General features: G+C 43.0%; 1 protein-coding gene across 1 annotated transcript in view; it reads left to right on the top strand.

The window, feature by feature from the left end:
* Positions 1–23,749, top strand: part of sema7a (semaphorin 7A (JohnMiltonHagen blood group)) — a 91,269-nt gene extending 67,520 nt beyond the window's left edge. The window contains exons 11-14 of the mRNA XM_029751974.1: positions 13,917–14,032; positions 21,279–21,424; positions 22,988–23,061; positions 23,238–23,749. Of these exons, the coding sequence (XP_029607834.1) occupies positions 13,917–14,032; positions 21,279–21,424; positions 22,988–23,061; positions 23,238–23,722 (821 nt within the window). The 3' untranslated portion in view covers positions 23,723–23,749. The remainder of the gene's footprint in view (positions 1–13,916; positions 14,033–21,278; positions 21,425–22,987; positions 23,062–23,237) is intronic.
* Positions 23,750–25,419: the final 1,670 nt, after the last annotated feature.

Below are 25,419 nucleotides of genomic sequence, written 5' to 3'. Positions count from 1 at the left end.
TAACCTTGACCCTGTGGCATTAACCCTTCACAGTGAAAAGAAGGTGTTTAGATCAAACTGTGTGCAATGACTTCTCTCCCCATAGGAATACATTGACAATTCTCCTAAATTCAACCTGAAGTCTATGTGGGTTATGAATGCCTTATGAACCTGTCTTCTATAACAATCCATCAGGCTACTGTGAGGTCTACCTGTGTCGATTCTAAGGTTCCTGGAGCAATCGGAAGTGGTTAAAAACAGCCAAGAGCTATTGTCATATGGTCAACCTGCATATAGTGAAAATCACGCAACTCAACCATCTGTTATTCAGTCAATTCTTAAGGTAGAGACTTCATATTCAGGATTATGTTTATGTCTAACCCAAAGACAACGTGTGTTGAGTAAGAGCTTCCTGTGACAACCGGAAGTTGTTAAAAACAGCCAAGAGCTATTGTCATATGGTCAACCTGCATATAGTGAAAATCACGCAACTCAACCATCTGTTATTCAGTCAATTCTTAAGGTAGAGACTTCATATTCAGGATTCTGTTTATGTCTAACCCAAAGACAACGTGTGTTGAGTAAGAGCTTCCTGTGACAACCGGAAGTGGTTAAAAACAGCCAAGAGCTATTGTCATATAACCTGCACATAGTGAAAATCAAGCAACTCAACCCTATGTCATCCAGCCAATTCTTTAGGTAGAGACTTCATATTGAGGATTCTGTATATGCCTACCCCAAAGACAACGTGTGTCTATTCTTTTTGCAAAAAAAACAAAAACACACACACACAATTTGGCCATAGGGACATAGTGTGGGGCTTAGAGTCTTATACCGCCTTCAATAGTTACTTTCGTTCAAACGATTCAAGAACCGTCAGACCTAGAGCTCCGAAATTTTAGAAACCTGTTCTAGAGCTCAAGTCGATAGTGCACAGTGATTTATGGGGCTCTAGAAGGTTCTCTGACCGAGAAACCGCCTCGTACATTTGCAATATTTTCAATTCATTTTGAATATCACGTACATGGCGTCATGTAGAAATGTCCCAGAGTCACAAGACTAGGTGCATTGAAACCGCCTCGGCCCATAGAGACGGACCCCAATGTCTCTGTCCGATAGCTCATTCAGGGACCCCGTAGTAACGCCCTGAAAAAGTGGATTTTCAGCACCAATTAAGGCCATTGCTCGAGCACCGAATGACCTATCGAGCCGAAACTTGGGATTCGGGGTCGCCTCACATAGGCCTACACATAATGTCAGAGCTAGACCCGCAGCTATAACGTAACTATGTGTTTTATGTTTTTTTATGGTTAAAATTGAAAGCACTGTGAATTATGGGCCTTCTCTGACATATGTGATAGTTGGCTTCTATACGAGTTGGAAAAAGTGGATTTGGTGTCAGATGCTATCAGTTTGGTGTCAGAATGACAACTAATTGACTGATGGACGCTGACTGCTGGGTGACGAGCAATGGAGATTAACCACAGTCACTGCCCGGCCATCCCGAGTTCATCGGGCCAGTCAATTATGCATTTCTGCAGGATTTTTGAGCATGCCTAAATTTGTAATGCTAAATGCCCATTAAATCATGTTGCAAACGTAACGCGCTATATTGCAAACGTAACGTGCGTTTGCAATATGATTCAACAGCAGAAAATATCACCAAAGTTGACATGATGAAATCAACACAATGAGCGACAGAGAGGAACCACAGTCACTGCCCGGCCATCCCGAGTTCATCAGGCCAGTCAATTATGCATTTCTGCAGGATTTTTGAGCATGCCTAAATTTGTAATGCTAAATGCCCATTAAATCATGTTGCAAACGTAACGCGCTATATTGCAAACGTAACGTGCGTTTGCAATATGATTCAACAGCAGAAAATATCACCAAAGTTGACATGATGAAATCAACACAATGAGCGACAGAGAGGAACCACAGTCACTGCCCGGCCATCCCGAGTTCATCGGGCCAGTCAATTATGCATTTCTGCAGTGGTTTTGAGCATGCCAAAGTTGTGATGCTAAATGCCCATTGAATCATATTGCAAATGCGCATCCGTGTATTTGTAATATGATTCAACAGCAAAAAATGTCACCAAATTTGACATGATGAAATCAACACAATGAGCGATAGAGAGGAACCACAGTCACTGCCCGGCCATCCCCAGTTCATCGGGACAGTCAATTTTGCATATCTTTAGTGTTTTTGAGCATGCCAAATTCGTGATGTTGAGGCCCATTGAATCATATTGCAAATGCGCATCCGTGCACATGGTGACCCGAAATGGGTTACCAGGAGTAATTTTTTAGAAGGGTTTTAAATGCCTTTAGGGTGGTGCAAGGGGTGCACGGTTGGGTAGGGAGCACCTTCCATCAGTGCCCATCCAGTATGGGGCGCCCTTAGTCATTTTGGACATTTTTCAAAAAAAAAATCGCTAAAAAACGACAATCCCACTTGTCTCATGTCACCATCAAGCCATGGAGAGGAACCACAGTCACTGCCCGGCCATCACCAGTTCATCGGGACAGTTAATTTTGCCTTTCTGCAGTGTTTTTGAGCATGCCAAATTCGTGATGTTGAGGCCCATTCAATCATATTGCAAATGCGCATCAGTGCACATGGTGACCCGAAATGGGTTACCAGGAGTAATTTTTTAGAATGGTTTTAAATGCCTTTAGGGTGGTGCAAGGGGTGCACGGTTGGGTAGGGAGCACCTTCCATCAGTGCCCATCCAGTATAAGGCGCCCCTAGTCATTTTGGACATTTTTCAAAAAATCGCTAAAAATCGACAGTCCCACTTCTCTCATGTCACCATCAAGTCATGGAGAGGAACCACAGTCACTGCCCGGCCATTCCCAGTTCATCGGGACAGTCAATTTTGCATATCTTTAGTGTTTTTGAGCATGCCAAATTCGTGATGTTGAGGCCCATTGAATCATATTGCAAATGCGCATCAGTGCACATGGTGACCCGAAATGGGTTACCAGGAGTAATTTTTTAGAATGGTTTTAAATGCCTTTAGGGTGGTGCAAGGGGTCCACGGTTGGGTAGGGAGCACCTTCCATCAGTGCCCATCCAGTATGGGGGGCACCTAGTCATTTTGGACATTTTTCAAAAAATCACTAAAAAACTCACCATCAAGCCATGGAGAGGAACCACAGTCACTGCACGGCCATCCCCAGTTCATCGGGACAGTCAATTATGCATTTCTGCAGTATTTTTGAGCATGCAAAATTTGTGATGCTAAATGCCCATTGAATCATATTGCAAACATAACACGCAATATTGCAAATGTAACGCGCATTTGCAACATGATTCAACAGCAAAAAATATCACCAAAGTTGACATGATGAAATCAACACAACGAGCGATGGAGAGGAACCACAGTCACTGCACGGCCATCCCCAGTTCATCGGGACAGTCAATTATGCATTTCTGCAGTGGTTTTGAGCATACCAAAGTTGTGATGCTAAATGCCCATTGAATCATATTGCAAATGCGCATCCGTGTATTTGTAATATGATTCAACAGCAAAAAATATCACCAAAGTTGACATGATGAAATCAACACAACGAGCGATGGAGAGGAACCACAGTCACTGCACGGCCATCCCCAGTTCATCGGGACAGTCAATTATGCATTTCTGCAGTGGTTTTGAGCATGCCAAAGTTGTGATGCTAAATGCCAATTGAATCATATTGCAAATGCGCATCCGTGTATTTGCAATATGATTCAACAGCAAAAAATGTCACCAAAGGTGACATGATGAAATCAACACAACGAGCGATGGAGAGGAACCAGGAGCGTTCCTGAGGTCCTCCCGATCTGTGCAAGCCAACCTTGACCCTGTGGCATTAACCCTTCACAGTGAAAAGAAGGTGTTTAGATCAAACTGTGTGCAATGACATCTCTCCCCATAGGAACACATAGACTATTCTCCAAAATTCAACCTGAAGCCTATGTGGGTTATGAATGCCTTATGAACCTGTCTTCTACAACAATCCATCAGGCTACTGTGAGGTCTACCTGTGTCGATTCTAAGGTTCCTGTGACAACTGGAAGTGGTTAAAAACACCCAAGAGCTATTGTCATATTACGTGCGCATAGTGAAAATCACGCAACTCAACCATCTGTTACTCAGTCAATTCTTAAGGTAGAGACTTCTTATTCAGGATTCTGTTTATGTATACCCCAAAGACAACGTGTGTGAAGCAAGAGCTTCCTGTGACAACCGGAAGTGTTTGAAATCACCCAAGAGCTATTGTCATATTACGTGCGCATAGTGAAAATCACGCAACTCAACCATCTGTTTCTCAGTCAATTCTTAAGGTAGAGACTTCTTATTCAGGATTCTGTTTATGTCTACCCCAAAGACAACGTGTGTGAAGCAAGAGCTTCCTGTGACAACCGGAAGTGGTTAAAAACACCCAAGAGCTATTGTCATATTGCCACCTGCAGATAGTGAAAATCACGCAACTCAACCATCTGTTACTCAGTCAATTTTTAAGGTAGAGACTTCTTATTCAGGATTATGTTTATGTCTACACCAAAGACAACGTGTGTGAAGCAACAGCTTCCTGTGACAACCGGAAGTGGTTAAAATCACCCAAGAGCTATTGTCATATTACGTGCGCATAGTGAAAATCACGCAACTCAACCATCTGTTTCTCAGTCAATTCTTAAGGTAGAGACTTCTTATTCAGGATTCTGTTTATGTCTACCCCAAAGACAACGTGTGTGAAGCAACAGCTTCCTGTGACAACCGGAAGTGGTTAAAAACACCCAAGAGCTATTGTCATATTGCCACCTGCAGATAGTGAAAATCACGCAACTCAACCATCTGTTACTCAGTCAATTTTTAAGGTAGAGACTTCTTATTCAGGATTATGTTTATGTCTACCCCAAAGACAACGTGTGTGAAGCAACAGCTTCCTGTGACAACCGGAAGTGGTTAAAAACACCCAAGAGCTATTGTCATATTGCCACCTGCAGATAGTGAAAATCACGCAACTCAACCATCTGTTTCTCAGTCAATTCTTAAGGTAGAGACTTCTTATTCAGGATTCTGTTTATGTCTACCCCAAAGACAACGTGTGTTGAGTAAGAACTTCCTGTGACAAAGGGAAGTGGTTAAAACAGCCTAGAGCTATTGTCATATGGACAACCTGCATATAGTGAAAATCACACAACTCAACCATCTGTTACTCAGTCAATTCTAAAGGTAGAGACTTCTTATTCAGGATTCTGTTTATGTCTACCCCAAAGACAACGTGTGTGAAGCAAGAGCTTCCTGTGACAACCGGAAGTGGTTAAAATCACCCACGAGCTATTGTCATATTACGTGCGCATAGTGAAAATCAAGCAACTCAACCATCTGTTACTCAGTCAATTCTTAAGGTAGAGACTTCTTATTCAGGATTCTGTTTATGTATACCCCAAAGACAACGTGTGTGAAGCAAGAGCTTCCTGTGACAACCGGAAGTGTTTGAAATCACCCAAGAGCTATTGTCATATTACGTGCGCATAGTGAAAATCACGCAACTCAACCATCTGTTTCTCAGTCAATTCTTAAGGTAGAGACTTCTTATTCAGGATTCTGTTTATGTCTACCCCAAAGACAACGTGTGTTGAGTAAGAACTTCCTGTGACAAAGGGAAGTGGTTAAAACAGCCTAGAGCTATTGTCATATGGTCAACCTGCATATAGTGAAAATCACGCAACTCAACCATCTGTTACTCAGTCAATTCTTAAGGTAGAGACTTCTTATTCAGGATTCTGTTTCTGTCTACCCCAAAGACAACGTGTGTGAAGCAAGAGCTTCCTGTGACAACCGGAAGTGGTTAAAAACACCCAAGAGCTATTGTCATATTGCCACCTGCAGATAGTGAAAATCACGCAACTCAACCATCTGTTTCTCAGTCAATTCTTAAGGTAGAGACTTCTTATTCAGGATTCTGTTTATGTCTACCCCAAAGACAACGTGTGTTGAGTAAGAACTTCCTGTGACAAAGGGAAGTGGTTAAAACAGCCTAGAGCTATTGTCATATGGTCAACCTGCATATAGTGAAAATCACGCAACTCAACCATCTGTTACTCAGTCAATTCTTAAGGTAGAGACTTCTTATTCAGGATTCTGTTTATGTCTACCCCAAAGACAACGTGTGTGAAGCAAGAACTTCCTGTGACAACCGGAAGTGGGTAAAATCACCCAAGAGCTATTGTCATATTAAGTGCGCATAGTGAAAATCACGCAACTCAACCATCTGTTTCTCAGTCAATTCTTAAGGTAGAGACTTCTTATTCAGGATTCTGTTTCTGTCTACCCCAAAGACAACGTGTGTGAAGCAAGAGCTTCCTGTGACAACCGGAAGTGGTTAAAAACACCCAAGAGCTATTGTCATATTGCCACCTGCAGATAGTGAAAATCACGCAACTCAACCATCTGTTACTCGGTCAATTCTTAAGGTAGAGACTTCTTATTCAGGATTCTGTTTCTGTCTACCCCAAAGACAACGTGTGTGAAGCAAGAGCTTCCTGTGACAACCGGAAGTGGTTAAAAACACCCAAGAGCTATTGTCATATTGCCACCTGCAGATAGTGAAAATCACGCAACTCAACCATCTGTTTCTCAGTCAATTCTTAAGGTAGAGACTTCTTATTCAGGATTCTGTTTCTGTCTACCCCAAAGACAACGTGTGTGAAGCAAGAGCTTCCTGTGACAACCGGAAGTGGTTAAAAACACCCAAGAGCTATTGTCATATTGCCACCTGCAGATAGTGAAAATCACGCAACTCAACCATCTGTTACTCGGTCAATTCTTAAGGTAGAGACTTCTTATTCAGGATTCTGTTTATGTCTACCCCAAAGACAACGTGTGTGAAGCAAGAGCTTCCTGTGACAACCGGAAGTGGGTAAAATCACCCAAGAGCTATTGTCATATTAAGTGCGCATAGTGAAAATCACGCAACTCAACCATCTGTTTCTCAGTCAATTCTTAAGGTAGAGACTTCTTATTCAGGATTCTGTTTATGTCTACCCCAAAGACAACGTGTGTTGAGTAAGAACTTCCTGTGACAACGGGAAGTGGTTAAAACAGCCTAGAGCTATTGTCATATGGACAACCTGCATATAGTGAAAATCACGCAACTCAACCATCTGTCATTCAGTCAATTCTTAAGGTAGAGACTTCTTATTCAGGATTCCGTTTATGTCTACCCCAAAGACAACGTGTGAGAAGCAAGAGCTTCCTGTGACAACCGGAAGTGGTTAAAAACACCCAAGAGCTATTGTCATTTGGCCACCTGCAGATAGTGAAAATCACTCAACTCAACCATCTGTTATTCAGTCAATTCTTAAGGTAGAGACTTCTTATTCAGGATTCCGTTTATGTCTACCCCAAAGACAACGTGTGTGAAGCAAGAGCTTCCTGTGACAACGGGAAGTGGTTAAAATCACCCAAGAGCTATTGTCATATTACGTGCGCATAGTGAAAATCACGCAACTCAACCATCTGTTTCTCAGTCAATTCTTAAGGTAGAGACTTCTTATTCAGGATTCCGTTTATGTCTACCCCAAAGACAACGTGTGTGAAGCAAGAGCTTCCTGTGACAACCGGAAGTGGTTAAAATCACCCAAGAGCTATTGTCATATTACGTGCGCATAGTGAAAATCACGCAACTCAACCATCTGTTTCTCAGTCAATTCTTAAGGTAGAGACTTCTTATTCAGGATTCCGTTTATGTCTACCCCAAAGACAACGTGTGTGAAGCAAGAGCTTCCTGTGACAACCGGAAGTGGTTAAAAACACCCAAGAGCTATTGTCATATTGCCACCTGCAGATAGTGAAAATCACGCAACTCAACCATCTGTTACTCAGTCAATTCTTAAGGTAGAGTTTTCATATTCAGGATTCTGTATATGCCTACCCCAAAGACAACGTGTGTCTATTCTTTTTGCAAAAAAAACAAAAACACACACACACAATTTGGCCATAGGTACATAGTGTGGGGCTTAGAGGCTTATACCGCCTTCAATAGTTACTTTCGTTCAAACGATTCAAGAACCGTCAGACCTAGAGCTCCGAAATTTTAGAAACCTGTTCTAGAGCTCAAGTCGATAGTGCACGGTGATTTATGGGGCTCTAGAAGGTTCTCTGACCGAGAAACCGCCTCGTACATTTGCAATATTTTCAATTCATTTTGAATATCACGGACATGGCGACATGTAGAAATGTCCCAGAGTCGCAAGACTAGGTGCATTGAAACCGCCTCGGCCCATAGAGACGGACCCCAATGTCTCTGTCCGATAGCTCATTCAGGGACCCCGTAGTAACGCCCTGAAAAAGTGGATTTTCAGCACCAATTAGGCCATTGCTCGGGCACCGAATGACCTATCGAGCCGAAACTTCGGATTCGGGGTCGCCTCACATAGGCCTACACATAATGTCAGAGCTGGACCCGCAGCTATAACGTAACTATGTGTTTTAGGTTTTTTATGGTTAAAATTGAAAGCACTGTGAATTATGGGCCTTCTCTGACATATGTGATAGTTGGCTTCTATACGAGTTGGAAAAAGTGGATTTGGTGTCAGATGCTATCAGTTTGGTGTCAAAATGACATCTAATTGTCTGATGGACGCTGACTGCTGGGTGACGAGCAATGGAGAGGAACCACAGTCACTGCCCGGCCATCCCGAGTTCATCGAGCCAGTCAATAATGCATTTCTGCAGTATTTTTGAGCATGCCTAAATTTGTGGTGCTAAATGCCCATTGAATCATATTGCAAACGTAACGCGCAATATTGCAAATGTAACGCGCATTTGCAAGATGATTCAACAGCAAAAAATATCACCAAAGTTGACATGATGAAATCAACACAACGAGCGATGGAGAGGAACCACAGTCACTGCACGGCCATCCCGAGATCATCGGGCCAGTCAATTATGCATTCTGAGCATGTCAAATTCGTTAAAAATGTTAAAAGCAACAGAGTCCCACTTCTCCCTCATCATACATGACAAGTAGACCATCTGCGTTGATTGATGGCTCAACATAGGGATATATATCATTTGGGCAGTATAAATGCCATTTGGACCATGGTTCACTGACTTTTGGGTTTGGAAACCAACTTCCTATGATCGTACATGGCAAACGGACAAACATACTGATTTGGCACATTCAATACTTTCATACATGTATAATTGACAAAAAAAGAATTGGACATTTCATTTGCACATTTCTAATGGCATTTGGCAAAAAATATAAATTTGTCACTTTTGACTTCCTATGAAATCATATTCCAAATGCACAAATCATATGCCTTATGCACAAGCAAATATGTCACTTTTGACTTCCTATGAAATCATATTCCAAATGCACAAAACATATGCCTTATGCACAAGCAAAAACAACCCAAAAAATTATGTCAATAAAATATGTCAAAAGTATGTCCATACAGCTCTTATACATGTGTAATTGACATAAAAATCAAAAAAAAATCGAAAAAACGGTCCAGAAACCACTTTTTAAGGGTTGAAAAGTTTTCAAAAAATATGTCATTTTTTCAAAATTTGACTCTTGGGACTTGAATTGTGTTACATTTGCAATATGAAAATTCACTGCGGAGAGCTCTAGCTATCTTTTGGATATTTGCTGTAATTTGGCACTTGCAATACTTCCAGAAGTGACAAAAAAAAGCATTGGATATGTCATTTTGCAAAAAAAATGAAAAAAAAAATGTCACTTTTTTCCTATGAAATCATATTCAAAATGCACAAATCATGTGCCTTGCGCACAAGCAAAAGCAACCCAAAAAACGACATCAATAAAAAACGTCAGAAGCATGTTCATACAGCTCTTATACATGTGTAATTGACATAACAATCGAAAAAATTTCGAAAAACGGTCCAGAAACCACTTTTTTACAAGGTGCTAAGTTTTCAAAAAAAAAATCATTTTATCAAAATCTGAGACTTGGGTAAGAATTGGGTATCATTTGCTGTATGAAAATCCAAGGTGGAGCGCGCTCGCCATCTAAAGGAAATTTGGGGTGTTACAATTGGCAATTGCCATCGGAAAATTGCCATATGATTGGCCCGGAGATGGGCCGCTTTGGGTGGTTTTTGCAATCGTGTGTATGATTCGTGCTATGCCAATATGTTGCCATGTTATTTTGTCCAAATCAGGGGGGTATTCCCTTACAGATAATTAATACCAGGGCAGTAATACCAGGGCAGTAATACCATATAATTAATACCAGGGCAGTAATACCAGGGCAGTAATACCAGATAATTAATACCAGGGCAGTAATACCAGGGCATTAATACCAGGGCAGTAATACCAGGGCAGTAAAACCAGGGCAGTAATACCAGATAATTAATACCAGGGCAGTAATACCAGATCATTAATACCAGGGCAGTAATACCAGGGCAGTAATACCAGAGCAGTAATACCAGATAATTAATACCAGGGCAGTAATACCAGGGCAGTAATACCAGATAATTAATACCAGGGCAGTAATACCAGGGCAGTAATACCAGATAATTAATACCAGGGCAGTAATATCAGGGCAGTAATACCAGGGCATTAATACCAGGGCATTAATACCAGGGCAGTAATACCAGGGCAGCAATACCAGGGCAGTAATACCAGATAATTAATACCAGGGCAGTAATACCAGGGCAGTAATACCAGGGCAGTAATACCAGATAATTAATACCAGGGCAGTAATACCAGATAATTAATACCAGGGCAGTAATACCAGATAATTAATACCAGGGCAGTAATACCAGGGAAGTAATACCAGGGCAGTAATACCAGGGCAGGAATACCAGATAATTAATACCAGGGCAGTAATACCAGATAATTAATACCAGGGCAGTAATACCAGGGCAGTAATACCAGATAATTAATACCAGGGCAGTAATACCAGAGCAGTAATACCAGGGCAGTAATACCAGATAATTAATACCAGGGCAGTAATACCAGATAATTAATACCAGAGCAGTAATACCAGGGCAGTAATACCAGAGCAGTAATACAAGGCCAGTAATACTAGATAATTAATACCAGGGCATTAATACCAGATAATTAATACCAGGGCAGTAATACCAGAGAATTAATACCAGGGCAGTAATACCAGGGCAGTAATACCAGAGCAGTAATACTAGGGCAGTAATACCAGATAATTAATACCAGGGCAGTAATACCAGAGCAGTAATACCAGGGGAGTATTACCAGGGCAGTAATACCAGGGCAGTAATACCAGGGCAGTAATACCAGATAATTAATACCAGGGCGTTAATACCAGGGCAGTAATACCAGATAATGAATACCAGGGCAGTAATACCAGATAATTAATACCAGGGCAGTAATACCAGATAATGAATACCAGGGCAGTAATACCAGATAATTAATACCAGGGCAGTAATACCAGATAATTAATACTAGGGCAGTAATACCAGATAATTAATACCAGGGCAGTAATACCAGATAATTAATACCAAGGCAGTAATACCAGGGCAGTAATACCAGAGCAGTAATACCAGGGCAGTAATACCAGGGCAGTAATACCAGGGCAGTAATACCAGATAATTAATACCAGGGCAGTAATACCAGGGCAGTAATACCAGGGCAGTAATACCAGGGCAGTAATACTAGGGCAGTAATACCAGATAATTAATACCAGGGCAGTAATACCAGATAATTAATACCAGGGCAGTAATACCAGGGCAGTAATACCAGGGCAGTAGTACCAGATAATTAATACCAGGGCAGTAATACCAGGGCAGTAATACCAGATAATTAATACCAGGGGAATAATACCAGATAATTAATACCAGGGCAGTAATACCAGATAATTAATACCAGGGCAGTAATACCAGATAATTAATACCAGGGGAGTAATACCAGATAATTAATACCAGGGCAGTAATACCAGATAATTAATACCAGGGCAGTAATACCAGATAATTAATACCAGGGCAGTAATACCAGAGCAGTAATACCAGATAATTAATACCAGGGCAGTAATACCAGGGCAGTAATACCAGGGCAGTAATACCAGATAATTAATACCAGGGCATTAATACCAGGGCAGTAATACCAGATAATTAATACCAGGGCAGTAATACCAGAGCAGTAATACCAGATAATTCATACCAGGGCAGTAATACCAGATAATTAATACCAGGGCAGTAATACCAGATAATTAATACCAGGGCAGTAATACCAGATAATTAATACCAGGGCAGTAATACCAGGGCAGTAATTCCAGATAATTAATACCAGGGCATTAATACCAGGGCAGTAATACCAGATAATTAATACCAGGGCAGTAATACCAGGGCAGTAATACCAGAGCAGTAATACCAGGGCAGTAATACCAGGGCAGTAATACCAGATAATTAATACCAGCGCAGTAATACCAGATAATTAATACCAGGGCAGTAATACCAGATAATTAATACCAGGGCAGTAATACCAGGGCAGTAATACCAGGGCAGTAATACCAGATAATTAATACCAGGGCATTAATACCAGGGCAGTAATACCAGATAATTAATACCAGGGCATCAATACCAGAGCAGTAATACCAGAGCAGTAATTTAAAAGACTAGCTAGTAACAGTAACTAAGGTTCAGGACAGGGTACTGGGCGGAGGCTGGCTAGTAACAGTAACTAAGGTTCAGGGCAGGGTACTGGGTGGAGGCTGGCTAGTAACAGTAACTAAGGTTCAGGGCAGGGTACTGGGTGGAGGCTGGCTAGTAACAGTAACTAAGGTTCAGGGCAGGGTACTGGGTGGAGGCTAGTAACAGTAACTAAGGTTCAGGGCAGGGTTCTGGGCGGAGGCTAGTAACAGTAACTAAGGTTCAGGGCAGGGTACTGGGTGGAGGCCGGCTAGTAACAGTGACTAAGGTTCAGGGCAGAGTACTGGGCGGAGGCTAGTAACAGTAACTAAGGTTCATGGCAGGGTACTGGGTGGAGGCTGGCTAGTAACAGTAACTAAGGTTCATGGCAGGGTACTGGGTGGAGGCCCAGCTAGTAACAGTAACTAAGGTTCAGGGCAGGGTACTGGGCGGAGGCTGGCTAGTAACAGTAACTAAGGTTCAGGGCAGGGTACTGGGTGGAGGCAGGCTAGTAACAGGTTTAGGGCAGGGTACTGGGTGGAGACTGTCTAGTAACAGTAACTAAGGTTCAGGGCAGGGTACTGGGTGGAGGCAGGCTAGTAACAGGTTCAGGGCAGGGTACTGGGTGGAGGCCGGCTAGTAACAGTAACTAAGGTTCAGGGCAGGGTACTGGGTGGAGGCCGGCTAGTAACAGGTTCAGGGCAGGGTACTGGGTGGAGGCCGGCTAGTAACAGTAACTAAGGTTCAGGGCAGGGTACTGGGTGGAGACTGGCTAGTAACAGTGACTAAGGTTTAGGGCAGGGTACTGGGTGGAGGCAGGCTAGTAACAGGTTTAGGGCAGGGTACTGGGTGGAGGCTGGCTAGTAACAGTAACTAAGGTTCAGGGCAGGGTACTGGGTGGAGGCTGGCTAGTAACAGGTTTTGGGCAGGGTACTGGGTGGAGGCTGTCTAGTAACAGTGACTAAGGTTCAGGGCAGGGTACTGGGTGGAGGCAGGCTAGTGACAGTCACTAAGGTTCAGGGCAGGGTACTGGGTGGAGGCCTGCTAGTAACAGTCACTAAGGTTCAGGGCAGGGTACTGGGTGGAGGCTGGCTAGTGACATTCACTAAGGTTCATTGCAGGGTACTGGGTGGAGGCTGGCTAGTGGGGACTGTTTAACAGTCTGATGGACTGGAGCTATTTCTCAGTGTCTTCCAGCTCGATCAAGCCAAAGGCTCTCTGAAGGCTTTTTACTTACTGCCAGGCCTCTGCAAACAGGACTATTTCAGCTTGTAAATGACTGTTTAACTTTCTGTATCTCCTTCCCCAGACACTGGAATGATCCACAAGATCTTAGATGATCGTTTTAAACCTTTCATCATCTCAGAGACTCATCTCTCCAACCACTCTGATGTCATCGGATCAATGAAACTGGACTCTAGAAAGGTACTGGCAGGGGTGGCTGGTAGCCTAGTCGTTAAGAGCGTTGGGCCAGTAACGAATGGTTGCTGGTTCGAATCCCAGAGAAGTGTAGGTGAAAAATGTGTCAATGTACTCATGAGCAAGGGACTTAACCTTAATTGCTCATGTAAGTCACTCTGGATAAGGGCGTCTGATAAATTACTAAAATGTACTGTTATTTTGGATATGACTAGAAGGCTGGTATTCAGAAGAGTGGTGTTCAATATAGATATACACTGAGTGTACAGGTTATATGAGATATGACCTAGGCTGTATGTGATCAGGTTACAGTGCGTTCTGAAAGTATTCAGACCCCTTCACTTTTTACGTTTTTCCTCGTCAATCTACACACAATACCTCCTAGTGACAAAGCAAAACATTTTTTTTTAGAAATGTTTGAACATGTATTAAAAATAAAAAATGTAAATATCATATTTACATAAGTATTCAGACCCATTTACTCAGTATATTGTTGAAGCACTTTTGGCAGCAATTACAGCCTCAAGTCTTCTTGGGTATGACGCTACAAGCTTGGCACACCTATATTTGGGGAGTTTCTCTTATTCTTCTCTGCAGATCCTCTCAAGCTCTGTCAGGTTGGATGGGGAGCATCGCTGCACAGCTATTTTTAGGTCTCTCCAGAGACCTAAAAATAAGCACACAGCCAGGTCTGGGCTCTGGCAGGGCTATTCAAGGACATTTAGTGACTTGTCCTGAAGCCACTCCTGCATTGTCTTGGCTGTTTGCTTAGGGTCATGTCCTGTTGGAAGGTGAACTTGAATTCAGGCCAAAGAGTTCACTCTTGGTTTCATCAGACCAGAGAATCTTGCTTCTCATTGTCTGAGAGTCTTTAAGTGCCTTTTAGCAAACTCCAAGTGGGCTGTCATGTGCCTTTTACTGAGGAGTGGCTTCCGTCTGGCCACTCTACCATAAAGGCCTGATTCGTGGAGTGCTGCAGAGATGGTTGTCCTTCTTGAAGGTTCTTCCATCTCCACAGAGGAACTCTGGAGCTCTGTCATAGTGACCATCGGGTTCTTAGTCACCTCCCTGACCAAGGCCCTTCTCCCCTGATTGCTCAGTTTGGCCGGGCGGCCAGCTCTAGGAAGAGTCTTGGTGGTTCCAAACTTTTTCCATTTAAGAATGATGGAGGCCACTGTGTTCTTGGGGACCTTCAATGCTGCAGAAATGTTTTGGTACCCTTCCCCAGATCTGTGTCTCGACACAATCCTGTCTCGGAGCTCTACGGACAATTCCTTTGACCTCATGGCTTGGGACCTCAACTGTGGGACCTTATATAGACAGATCTGTGCCTTTCCAAATCTGTTCAATCATTTGAATTTAACCACAGGAGGACTCCAATCAAGTTGTAGAAACATCTGAAGGATGATCAATGGAAACAGGATGCACCTGAGTGCAATTTTGAGTCACATCGCAAAGGCTCTGTATACTTATGTAAATAAGGTATTTCTGTTTTAAATGTTCAATACATTTGCATAAATGTCGCTTTGTCATTATGGGGTATTGTATGTAGATTTTTTTTTTAATGTTGTAATCGAATTCATTTTAGAATAATAACATAACAAAATGTGGAAAAAGTGAAGGAGTCTGAATACTTTCTGTATACACTGTAGATGTACAAAACATTAGGAACCCCATGACACTGACCAGGTGAATTCAGGTGAAAGCTATGATTCCTTATTGATGTCTCTTGTTAAATACACTTCAATCAGTGTAGATGAAGGGGTGGAAACAGGTCAAAGAAAGATTTTTAAGTCTTGAGACATGGATTGTGTAAATGTGCCATTCAGAGGATCAGTGGGGAAGACAAAATATTTAAGTGCCTTTGTGCTAGGGGCACCGGTTTGAGTGTGCCAAAAACTGCAACGCTGCTGGATTTTTTTTCACGCACAACAGTTTCCTGTGTGTATCAAGAATGGTCCACCACCCAAAGGACATCCAGCCAACTGGACACAACTGTGGGAAGCATTGGAGTCAACATGGGCCAACATCCCTGTGGAACACAACTCAATATTTTCACGGTGTTCCTAATGTTTTGTACACTCTGTATATATTAAAGCAATAAGGCACTTAATCAAATGGTAGCCTGTATTGTGAATAAGACATGACTAAGAGCTGTTCTTATTTTCAACATGAAACAGAGAGCCGGGTAAACTTAACGGTATGACTGTAACTACTGTTCTCTGAAGGAGGGAAACGAGGTTCAACTATGGGGAGTCGCACACTCTCGTAATCACGCCTGACCAATGAAATACACGCCGCCCTAGAAAGCCCCACCTTCCACAAGTGATGTGTGAGGCTTCGAATTCCTTCAGTTTAATACCGCTCTTCACCGAGCCCAGGAACGGACACAGATGTTGTACCTCGTTCCCCTCCTTCAGGAAACAGTAGTTATAGTCATAACGTTACGTTCCCTTTTTCAGTCAGTCAAATTCGGCACAACATACTATGGGGAAATATAGTCCCCCCCCCAAGCCGACCCCATGTACCAAGGCTTTCCTAAAGCCCGGCCCACTCTGGGTAACCAGGTCTCCGGCGAACAGTGACGTACCCTGATATCACCCATCTCTGGACCACACGCAGAACAAATAGACCCAAAAGAAAAAAAAAACGTTTTCACAACTACCGACCCAGTCATAGGTTACAAAGCGCCTCGTATTAGCCTAGCTGAGAATGGGGACAAGACAGCTCTGATAAACAGACCCCTTTCTGTGGGAGAGTCGTAATGGAATCTAATTCCCCAGGAATGAAAAGCGCCGAACTTGAGAAAGACAGCTAATTTCAGAGTTTATATTTACATTTACATGTACGTCATTTAGCAGACGCTCTTATCCAGAGCGACTTACAAATTGGTGCATTCACCTTATGATATCCAGTGGAACAACCACTTTACAATAGTGCATCTAAATCTTTTAAGGGGGGGGGTTAGAAGGATTACTTTATCCTATCCCAGGTAGTCTCTGGAAGGTGGTGATTGACTCCGCTGTCCTGGCGTCGTGAGGGAGCTTGTTCCACCATAGGGGTGCCAGAGCAGCGAACAGTGAACCAGACAGCTAATTTCAGAGTTCATATGAACCACAGGGACTGTGTGGGATAATAGCATGGTCATGTTTGCTCCCTCAACTCCACTTCCAACAACCAGTCACCTATAGAGCCCATAACCTGTATCACTAAACACCACAAACAGACTACTGAGCTACAGGCAGGAAGCAGCAATGAATCCCAGTAATGAGCCACCTTGTGGAGGTGTCATAATATCCCAGAAAACCTAGCGGTCAAACAGAGAAATGGTTCTAATCGTTATTCCAATTAATTTTTCTCAAAGGAGATTTTAGAAACACTTTAAAATAAGGGCTGTTTTTTTTGTGTGTAGGTTTACCCTGTGGCGTGACGTTTTGATAACCATGTAAATCTCTCTCGGACAAGGTGACTTTTTTAACAAAACATTCGGCTCTATTTACTCTCAGATTCTAAAATGCTAATGAGCATCAAAGTAGACATCATGCAAAACTACAAATCCCAGCATGCTCCTGCACGTCATCTCTCGCTGGAACCTTTGCTAACAGGTATTGTGTCAATTTAAAACTTGACGAGACAGTTCATTAGAATTGTCGATTTAAAGAAATCTAGCCAATTTTTCTTCTTCACTCAATTTAGCTAACATAAGACAGTTAATCCAGAGATTCTTACCTATACCGCGATTCAGCAGTCTGGTCCAGATAATCATGGTATTTGTAGTTCTTTATGATAGCCACATTAGCCGCAGCTAATTATCATGGGTAAGCCTACACGAAACACAGCCATTATTTTAACTGTTTCTAAAATCCCCTATGGGAAAAACGGATGGTGGAAAAATGATTGGAGAAGGCACAGTGATGCCGAAACGTTGGTGGTTTACCCAACAAATTACTGGGAGTTTATTTATATAGTGTGCGACTCTCTTTATGTATTTAAAAAAAAAAAAAAAAAAATGATTGGAACCATTTCCTTGTAAACCGGTGGTACCAGAGGGGCAAACCCCTAAAAGTGTAAGCCTTGGGGTTTGATAAAATATTGAATTTGGACTATGTAGCCCATAGAAACGCATTGAATACACATTCATAAATGGCTCAACAGAGTAAAAAAAATGAATCACAAGGAATAAGGTTTTGAAGTATCTAGGAAATACAAGAAAGTTCAGGATATATATATCTTTTTTGGACACATATTTAATCCCTTTTTTTTCGTTGGCACAAAACTACTTCCATACCTCCATAAAAAAATGTAACCGGTACACGGTTACCTTCAGACAAGTCCTGTGACACTTTTGGGGTCGTAGAGCAAAACAGAGAGAGACGTGAAAGTCTCATCTTTCCATCGAGCGGTCATATTAGTTTTGTAGGCCAAACCGTTCTGATGCTACAGATGTTTTCGGGAGAAAAAACAGTTTTCCGGGATGTCTCCTGGTCTGACAAACCGCTGTAGCTCTGCCACTTTCCACCACAGATGCGGAAGGACGGCATAGATGGGGTGCTGTGGATTCAGACACAGTCCATGAAAACAGTTTAAATAGTCTCCTGTAACTAGAGACAGGAGTGCACAGGAGCTGGGAGACATCCGACCAACGACCGAAGCCATCTCTGCGTCCCGCTACTCAGACGAGGTACAGGTTTCCCGGGAGAGGAAGTCACTATCGGAAATACCAAGCCCTCTAAAGAATGCTACACGATTATCAAGAGAGCCTGTGGGTGAATTAGTAAGGGAACACTGCCAGCCATACTCTAGTCCCACACACAAACTGATTCGAGTGAGGGCAGCTTGAGTCATAGAAGACAGCCAACGTGAGTATCTTTGAATTCATTGGGGCACGGTTGCGAACCTGAACCCGACTTCTTAGGTTTTGTGGTTTCGGATGCGTTCCATCGTACCCAAACCGGCCGCACGCGTGGGACATCATGCTCAAATTGATTTTGTCCCCCCCACACCAAACGCGCTCACGACATGCAAGTTGAAATATCAAAACAAACTCTGAACCAATTATATTCATTTTCGTGACAGGTCGAAAAGCATTAAACATTTATGGCAATTTAGCTAGCTTGAAGTTGCTAGCTAAATTGTCCTGGGATATAAAGGTTGAGTTGTTATTTTATCTGAAATGCACAAGGTCCTCTACTCCGACAATTAATCCACACATAAAACTGTCAACCGAATCGTTTCTAGTCATCTCTCCTCGTTCCAGGCTTTTTCTTCTTTGGACTTTATATGGCGATTGGCATCTAACTTTCATAGTTACCACGACGACCGACTGACCTCAGTTCATCTTTCAATCACCCACATGGGTATAACCAATGAGGAGATGGCACGTGGGTATCTGCTTCTATAAACCAATGAGGAGATGGGAGAAGCAGGACTTGCAGCGCGATCAACGTCACAAATAGAACTGACTTCTATTTTAGCATTTGGAAACGCAGACGCTCGTTGGTGCGCTCCCAATAATTGAGTAACGTATGTTTTACATTTATTTTGCAATGCTCATGCACGCGACGCGATTTGTGTGGTCAGCATGTTAGCCACCTTACTTATTGCTATAACTAGGCCAAGAAATTCAAAGAATAAGGAATTGTTGGTGATTAGGAAACTTATGAGAACCATACAAACGTCAGCACACAACATCCAGGGGGTGAGCAAGCTCTACCACTAAGGGACGGTTTAGTTGGCACACTATAAACCAGTCTCGTGTTCTTGTTTACACCGAGGCGAAGAGCACAACAATTAAATAAATTAATCCGAGCCTCAAACGTACCAAAACCGGCCGAGCGCAAATTGATTGTGTCCCCCCCCCCCCACCAAACTGCGATCACAACACACAGGTTGAAATATCGCGACGCGAGCAGGGTGGTCAGCGTGTCACGCTTATCACCTGTGGAAGGCGGAGCTTCCAGCGAGGCACGGATTCTCATTGGTCTTGTCTGGCGTGATTTTAGTTCTTTCAACTGAAGTCGAAAGAGTCTGATTCCCTATAGGGGGAACCGACATTAGCCATGTTGTTATTCACAATATACTGTATACCATGGGCTCGAGTGCCTTATTGCTTTTACAATATACTGTATACCATGGGCTCGAGTGCCTTATTGCTTTTACAATATACTGTATACCATGGGCTCGAGTGCCTTATTGCTTTTACAATATACTGTATACCATGGGCTCGAGTGCCTTATTGCTTTTACAATATACTGTATACCATGGGCTCGAGTGCCTTATTGCTTTTACAATATACTGTATACCATGGGCTCGAGTGCCTTATTGCTTTTACAAAACAGTAATTATTTTAACCCCCTCAGGTTGATGTCCACGTCCGCATGGAAATCAAATTAGCATAATAATAATAATATCCCCTTAACAATCTGTCATTTTATATATATTTTTTGCATTGGATGCATCTCAATCCATGACATCCACCAATATCTCAGTTCCACATCTTTTAAAATGTTTTTATTTTTTAACCTTAATCTAACTAGGCAAGTCAGTTAAGAACAAATTCTTATTTTACAATGAAGGCTTACCCCGGCCAAACCCGGTCGACGCTGGGCCAATTGTCCGCCGCCCTATGGGACTCCTGATCACTGCCCGGTTGTGATACGGCCCGGGATCGAACCAGGGTCTGTAGTGACGCCTATAGCACTGAGATGCAGTTCCTTAGACTGCTGCGCCACTCGGGAGGTGAAAAGTGACAGAACTAGAGCGCTGTTTGTCAGACCATGATACATCCCCCCCAAAAAATGGGTCTTCTCACAATATCGTCTGTAGCGTCCGAACGTTTAAGCCTACATTTACATTTGACATTTTAGTCATTTAGCAGACGCTCTTATCCAGAGCGACTTACAGTAGTGAGCCTACACACGATTATGACCCCTGGAAAGATAACACAACATCACGAACACGATGGTGTCCACCATTTTGCTTTACGACCTCCCCAAGTGTCAGGAGACTCGTCTGAAATCGTTAACGCCGATCTGCCAACTTCTGTCTGTGGCATCCAAACAGTTTGGGCTACACACTAATATGACCCCCTCTGTGGAAAGTGTTTGTTTAAGCTAATTAGCAGTAAGCCCCAAAAAAGACAGGGCTTAGATTCTGATGGTATTATTAAGATAGATATTGTTGAAATGTGATATATATATATATGTGACGGGAGGTTTTTAGTATTAACTAGCATCTTTCTGTCGATGTGCAGAGGAAGCTGATGGTGAGTTTGTCGGAGCAGATCTCCATTCTGGACCTCCAGAGGTGTCAGGACTATAACAGATCCTGTGCTGAGTGTGTTCTGGCCAGAGACCCGTACTGCGCCTGGACAGAGGCTGGGTGCAAACCCACCGTCCCGTAAGTCTAATGTTTCCTCTTTGGCTCCTACCGTCCCGTAAGTCTAATGTTTCCTCTTTGGCTCCTAACGTCCCGTTAGTATAATGTTTCCTCTTTGGCTCCTCCTCAAATGACCAAGCATGGCTGTCCCATAAAGCTGTATCTTTCAACCAAGGTTATTTATAAGCCCTTTTTACAGCAGCAGTTTTTCACAAAGTGCTTTTACAGTAAACGGCCTAGACCGCAAAGAGCCTTTTACATTCCCAGGCCAAAGAATGAATGACAAAGCATCCTTCGCTCATGCTGCCAAACATACCCTCATAAAACGATCCTACCGATCCTCGTCTTCAGTGATGTCATTTACAAAATAGCCTCCAACACTCTACTCCACAAATTGGATGCAGTCTATCACAGTGCCATCTGTTTTGTCACCAAAGCCCCATATACTACCCACCACTGCGACCTGTATGCTCTCGTTGGCTGGTCCTCGCTTCGTACTCGTCGCCAGACCCACTGGCTCCAGGTCTTCTACAAGTCTCTGCTAGGTAAAGCCCCGCCTTATCTCAGCTCACTGGTTACCATAGCAGCACCCACCCGTAGCACGCGCTCCAGCAGGTATATCTCACTGGTCATCCCCAAAGCTAATTCCTCCTTTGGTCGTCTTTCCTTCCAGTTCTCTGCTGCCAATGACTGGAACGAACTGCAAAAATCTCTGAAGCTGGAGACTCATATCTCCCTCACTAGCTTTAAGCACCAGCTGTCAGAGCAGCTCACAGATCACTGCACCTGTACATAGCCCATCTGTAAATAGTCCATCCAACTACCTCATCCCCATACTGTATTTATTTATTTATCTTGCTCCTTTGCACCCCAGTATCTCTACTTGCACATTCATCTTCTGCACATCTACCATTCCAGTGTTTAATTGCTATATTGTTATTACTTTGCCACTGTGGCCTATTTATTGCCTTACCTCCCTTATCTTACCTCATTTGCACACACTGTATATAGACTTTTTTCTACTGTATTATTGACTGTATGTTTTGTTTTACTCCATGTGTAACTCTGTGTTGTTATATGTGTCGAACTGCTTTGCTTTATCTTGGCCAGGTTGCAGTTGTAAATGAGAACTTGTTCTCAACTGGTCTACCTGGTTAAATAAAGGAGAAATACATAAATAAATAAAAATAATAATAAAAAAAGAGCCTTTTACAGTAACCGGCCTAGACCCCAAAGAGCCTTTTACAGTAACCGGCCTAGACCCCAAAGAGCCTTTTACAGTAACCGGCCTAGACCCCAAATAGCCTTTTACAGTAACCGGCCTAGACCCCAAAGAGCCTTTTACAGTAACCGGCCTAGACCCCAAAGAGCCTTTTACAGTAACCGGCCTAGACCCCAAAGAGCCTTTTACAGTAACCGGCCTAGACCCCAATGAGCCTTTTACAGTAACTGGCAGGACCACTTTTGGTTCTACTTTATATACCTAGCATTGCTGTCTACTGTATCTAAACTGATATAGCGTTAGTGATAGTCTTAGTGAACTGAATGTTGTGATTAAAATGTTGTTGTTTTTTCTTTCCATAGGGGAGGCATTCAAAATATCGATGGAGGACAAACTAATGTATGCCTTAAAACAGCAGAAGTTAAAATACCAGAAGGTATACTGTACATCGACATCTCACACACTGATAATAATATAATCAATCAATCAATCAATCAATTGAGTCAATCTGATGCCTGGACCACTGTTAGTTGATTTGGAATGTATTGAATGAATAGGCTAGATTTTCATTCCCCTACCTTGTTAAATACATTTCTCCAACTCTTTCTCCAGAACCAAAGAAGCCCACAAGCAACCGGACCAGACGTAACACCCAGCCCTTCGGGCTTTCCTCCTCGTCCCTGAACGCCCTCGGTGCATCGGTCCACTCTGTGCCCCTGGACGTCCCCTTCTACCTGTCCTGTCCCGTAGACTCCTACCACGCCCACTACAGCTGGGAACACCTGGGCAAGACACTCCCCTGTCTGAGGCTACAGGCCAGCTGTCTCCATCTCATCCCCTCCATGCAGACAGAGCACTATGGGCACTACCAGTGTGTCTCCAAGGAGAGAGACTATACCAGAGTAGTGAGGGTGGTCCGAGCTACACAGCTGCTGAGTAACCACAACCCAAGCGTAATCAGCAGGCCTGCCAGACCGGTGAGACCCGCCGGTGCTAACGTACAGGACTCTGAGAACAACGGAGCGGTTATGGTAATGCAGGCGGGATGGTTCGTGACCTTTGCAGCTTTGCACGTTGTCGTGCAACTTCTGCAATAAATCACGTCCACGTGGACTTCATCATGATATGACCCTTTTACATCTGCACTCTGTAACGTATCTACAGTGCATTCAGAAAGTATTCAGACCCTTTGACCTTTTTCCACACTTTGTTATGTTACAGCCTTATTCTAAAATGTATTAAATAAAAATAAAAATCCTCATCAATCTACACACAATACCCCATAATGACATCACAATACCCCATAATGACATCACAATACCCCATAATGACATCACAATACCCCACAATGTCAAGGCAAAAACAGGTTTCTAAAAATGTTTTGCTAATGTATTAAAAATCAGAAACACCTTATTTACATAAGTATTCACAGTCTTTGCTATGAGACTTTAAATTGAGCTCAGGTGCATCCTGTTTCCATTGATCATCCTTGAGATGTTTCTACAACTTGATTGGAGTCCACCTATGGTAAATTCAATTGATTGGACATGATTTGGAAAGGCACACACCTGTCTATATAAGGTCCCACAGTTGACAGTGCATGTCAGAGCATAAACCAAGCAAGATCTGGGGAATGGTACCAAAAAATGTCTGCAGCATTGAAGGTCCCCAAGAACACAGTGGCCTCCATCGTTCTTAAATGGAAGAAGTTTGGAACCACCAAGACTCTTCCTAGAGCTGACCGCCCAACCAACCTGAGCAATCGGGGGAGAAGGGCCTTGGTCAGGGAGGTGACCAAGAACCCCATGGTCACTCTGACAGAGCTTCACAGCTCCTCTGTGGAGATGGTAGAACCTTCCAGAAGGACAACCATCTCTCCAGCACTCCACCAATCAGGACTTTATGGTAGAGAGGCCAGACAGAAGCCACTCCTCAGTAAAAGACACATGACAGCCCGCTTGGAGTTTGCCAAAAGGCACCTAAAGGACATTCAGATCATGAGAAACAATATTGAACTTGAAACAATCACGTCTGCAGGAAACCTGGCACCATCCCTACGGTGAAGCATGGAGGTGGCAGCATCATGCTGTGGGAATGTTTTTCAGCGGCAGGGACTGGGAGACTAGTCAGGATTGAGGGAAAGATGAACGGAGCAAAGTACAGAGAGATCCTAGATGAAAACCTGCTCCAGAGCGCTCAGGACTTCAGACTGGGGTGAAGGTTCACCTTCCAACAGGACAACGACCCTAAGCAAACAGCCAAGACAACACAGGAGTGGTTTCGGGACAAGTCTCTGAATGTCATTGAGTTGCCCAGCCACAGCCTGGACTTGAACCTGATGGAGAGACCTGAAAATAGCTGTGCAGCAACGCTCCCTATCCAACCTGACAGATCTTGAGAGGATTTGCGGAGAAGAATGGGAGAAACTCCCCAAATACAGGTGTGCCAAGCTTGTAGCGTCATACCCAAGAAGACTCGAGGCTGTAATCGCAGCCAAAGGTGCTTCAACAAAGTACTGAGTAAGGTGTCTGAATACTTATGTAAATGTGATATTTCAGTTTTTTTATTTTGCAAACATTTCTAAAAGACGGTTTTTGCTTTGTCATTAAGGGGTTTTGTGTGCAGAGTAAAAAAACGATTTAATACATTGTAGAATAAGGCTGTAATGTAAAAAAAAAGGAAAAAGTCAAGGGGTCTGAATACTTTCCGAAGGCACTGTATAAGGGTTATGGGAGAAAGTTTAACCTGGGTCACGTTCATTAGGGCACACCGTAACAAAACATTTTTAAAAAAC

Source organism: Salmo trutta, chromosome 4, assembly GCF_901001165.1.
Source record: "Salmo trutta chromosome 4, fSalTru1.1, whole genome shotgun sequence".
Lineage (NCBI taxonomy): Eukaryota > Metazoa > Chordata > Actinopteri > Salmoniformes > Salmonidae > Salmo > Salmo trutta.
This window is presented reverse-complemented; position numbering and strand designations above follow the sequence as displayed.